Source organism: Cibotium barometz, chromosome 34 (genome assembly GCF_041138505.1).
Source record: "Cibotium barometz isolate CiBa-2024 chromosome 34, ASM4113850v1, whole genome shotgun sequence".
In the NCBI taxonomy this organism is placed as follows: domain Eukaryota; kingdom Viridiplantae; phylum Streptophyta; class Polypodiopsida; order Cyatheales; family Cibotiaceae; genus Cibotium; species Cibotium barometz.
Window position 1 is genome coordinate 7,144,190 of NC_141079.1, and position 3,237 is coordinate 7,147,426.

Genomic DNA, 3,237 nt, shown 5'->3' on the forward strand with positions numbered 1-3,237 from the left:
TCCTCCACCAATAAATATCATCACATAATGTGATTTGATAATGTTCATTTTTTTGTAGTCTTGTTATATGTGCTTCTAAGACTTCACTACAAAAGATGATGGTGAAGTGTGAGACACCAATAACATTGTTTGAGGCTTTTTTTCCCTTTTCTTTCCCTCCTTGTCTTACTTAATGTGGTGATCAATCTTGATAGTACACTCTTTAAAAACTTTAATTCCTCATTATGGTCAAATGTGGGTGATAGAATCTTTATGCCAATAATTATCATCGCATAATGTGATTTGATAATATTTGTTTTGACATTTTGAAAAAGAGCTTCAAAGTTGTCCCCTCGGTAAAGTCTCGCTGCTCTAAGTATGGCTTACCTATTATGGGAAATTGTATCATGGTTTTGTTAGTATAGTTTTTGTAATACCACAACACTTCATCCCACGATGATGGTGAGAGAGACCACCCAAGCTTAAGAATTCTTAAAAGAGCTTATTAATAGACTAGCTAGTATGAAGTAAACAGTTCTTTTTTTTTAAAGTACTCACATTGATCTCAAGGTTTCACTTATAAATATTTAAGTGTATCAAGTTAGCTCACTAGAAAGGGTTTTCTATTCATATATCTAGGATAAATTTATAAAAATGTACTTACATATAAGAGATTTTTTAAAGGGTTTTTTAAAAATGTGAGTTTCATGTCTAGACAAAAGAGTCATTTAAATACTTAAAATTCATTAATAAGGGATTTTTAGAATACCCCTTGAACACGTGTGATGTATAAATTTACTACAGAGTGGGCACCCAGAATAAGCTATCAAAGACAATATTTTATCATGAAAAATTGAATACCTATCATCCGTTTGTTGAGTTAACGTGCCACAATATGTGCCACATATTAACGGACAAGCTAAGTCCTACTTTAATCCTGAGCTCTTTGTAAAATTAAATTATCCATATATTGAATATGTGACACATATTCATGGACAAGCTAAGTCCTACTTTACCCTTGAGCTGTTTGTAAATTAAATTATCCATACATTGATGAACATGAGAAAAAATAGACAAGAGGCATGATTAATCTTAGATCCACATATCCTAGTACAGGGTTCTTTTATTTACTTCACATGAAGTCTAGATGAGAGACATACGATCCACATATCTTAAGGCATATAACGTCTTTTATTTACTCACATAAAGTCTAGACAAATGTTTTTCTACCTTGATGCCTAATTTCCAGGAAAACCTCCAACATCCACAGAGTGATATAAAAAAACAGGCAGACTTGACACTCTTTTACATGTGTACATGTATGCCACCAAAAAAGTTCCTTGTGGGGTGGTGGGTGGGTGAAAAGGGTCCTTTTCCTGTATTTCCAAAAAGTGAAACAAACGTAGGCCACTCCTCCTCCTTCTTGTGTTTGGTTTCCTCATGAAACCGTCCATTTCAAAGCAGAGAAGCGATCGAACGACAAAAAAAGGGGGATCGCAGACATTCTAACGGACTGAACTTTGACGCTCCACAAATGCACAAAATGCACGTTTCCCTGTCCAAGAATTCAGAGACATCAGGCGACCTGTTCTGGACTCTGGCCGAAGTTCTATCTGGCTTTCTCTAAGTACACGTTTACTTTAGATGAACGTATTTGAATCATTTATTAAAGTGCGTTTTCTTGCTTGATTAAGAATACATTCCTAATTAATCAATAAGGTTACTTAATTAAGGTTACATTCCTAACTAATCAATAAATTTACCTCAGTTTTACGAGCTACAGTCCCTTGTCACGCACATACAAATTGATACATTCTTAACTAAAGCAGTAATATCAATATATCGAGAGTGTGTGATCAATAATGGATATGGATAATGTTTTCTAATCGAATCCCAGAGAACCTAATCAATACATAATTTATCCACATGACTCTAATCCAATCAGCACAACCACCAAGTTAATATGTGTTTATCATCGAACCATCTCGAATACCTTAACGATCATCCAAACATAACGTACTAATTAAGCACATGACCCATTTGCAAATAGGGGCCTCCGTTGGAATAATCCAAACCGTGGGCCTTGATTTGTCTATTTAACATGTGCTAATTATAATCGGAAGCTGCTGCAATATTTGGCCGGATGGAACTTGAAACTTGTATTGTGAAAATAATTATAAACCCTTCAAGATGCCGCATCCTGGTGGTGAGGGTACAATTAGTATGAGGTATAATCAGCATTCTTGCTGTCTAATTGGTCATCATCAGATTAGCATCTTGGTTGTGATAAATAACAAGCATCAATTTTATCATAGCTAGGACCAGGGATTGATAATTAGCATTAGTCAATAAAGTGATGCAGAGATTAGTACATGGTATTGAATTTCAGTTATTCTTAGGGGGGTGGGTTTCGGGGCTACTGTAATCAACGTGGAAAGTAGCTGCTTTGCCCTGGGATGTGCTCTGGGCTTCGCTCGTCAACAACCTCCGGCTGCCTTCGACTCTATAATTTGCTGCACGTTTATAGCGTTCCACAGGCCGCTTCCGAACTATCAAGTCCTTCACAAGCTCCTCATTCCTCTTAATCTCGAACAATGGGATTTTGGGCTCCATAATATTCAAAGACGAGCTAAACATAACAAGTGCTTGCAATTCCTATATCCAGAACACAGTTGATAGAGCTGATCGATCAGCTCCTTAATCAACTCACAATAAACATTATGGGTTTGTCTATGTAAACACGCATACTTTTACTTATTATATCAATGGCAATCATCATAGGCGCATAGAATTTTGAGTCTTACATAAATATTTATACACACTACTCTAATCATCTTAATTAAGCATAAGCCTATATTGTATCAATATCCTGTACCACCTTACCCACCATCCTACCCGATTGCTAATCAACTCAAACTTATAAGCCTTTAATCATCATTATTTAATTATAAATACCCCACATGCCATAGTATACCTGCATATATTGCTCATGACACAAGTTTGTGCACCAGCTAATGTTTGACAAGGCTGTGTAATAAGGAAGACATTGGCATCGAGAGAAGCTTTATACCTGAACGTTATGCAAAGGTTGATCCTCGTGCAGAGTTGGAGAGGCGTTGAATCTATCTGCAAAACAGATCAGAGTATCGTCTAATAATCGCATCCAATAGCATAAAGAGATCACAATAATATATAGCTCACTTACTGGTTCAATTTCTTTTTGAAACAAAGAGTACAACAAAGGAGTGTTAATTGACA

At 35.9% G+C, this 3,237-nt stretch overlaps 1 protein-coding gene across 1 annotated transcript in view; it reads right to left on the minus strand.

The window, feature by feature from the left end:
* Window positions 1–2,044: 2,044 nt before the first annotated feature.
* The window catches only part of LOC147618667 (uncharacterized), a 1,624-nt gene continuing 431 nt past the window's right edge, over window positions 2,045–3,237 (minus strand). Inside the window, exons 2-3 of the mRNA XM_086774452.1 lie at window positions 3,050–3,105; window positions 2,045–2,634 (exon numbers count right to left, since the gene is read on the minus strand). Of these exons, the coding sequence (XP_086630578.1) occupies window positions 2,365–2,634; window positions 3,050–3,105 (326 nt within the window). The 3' untranslated portion in view covers window positions 2,045–2,364. The remainder of the gene's footprint in view (window positions 2,635–3,049; window positions 3,106–3,237) is intronic.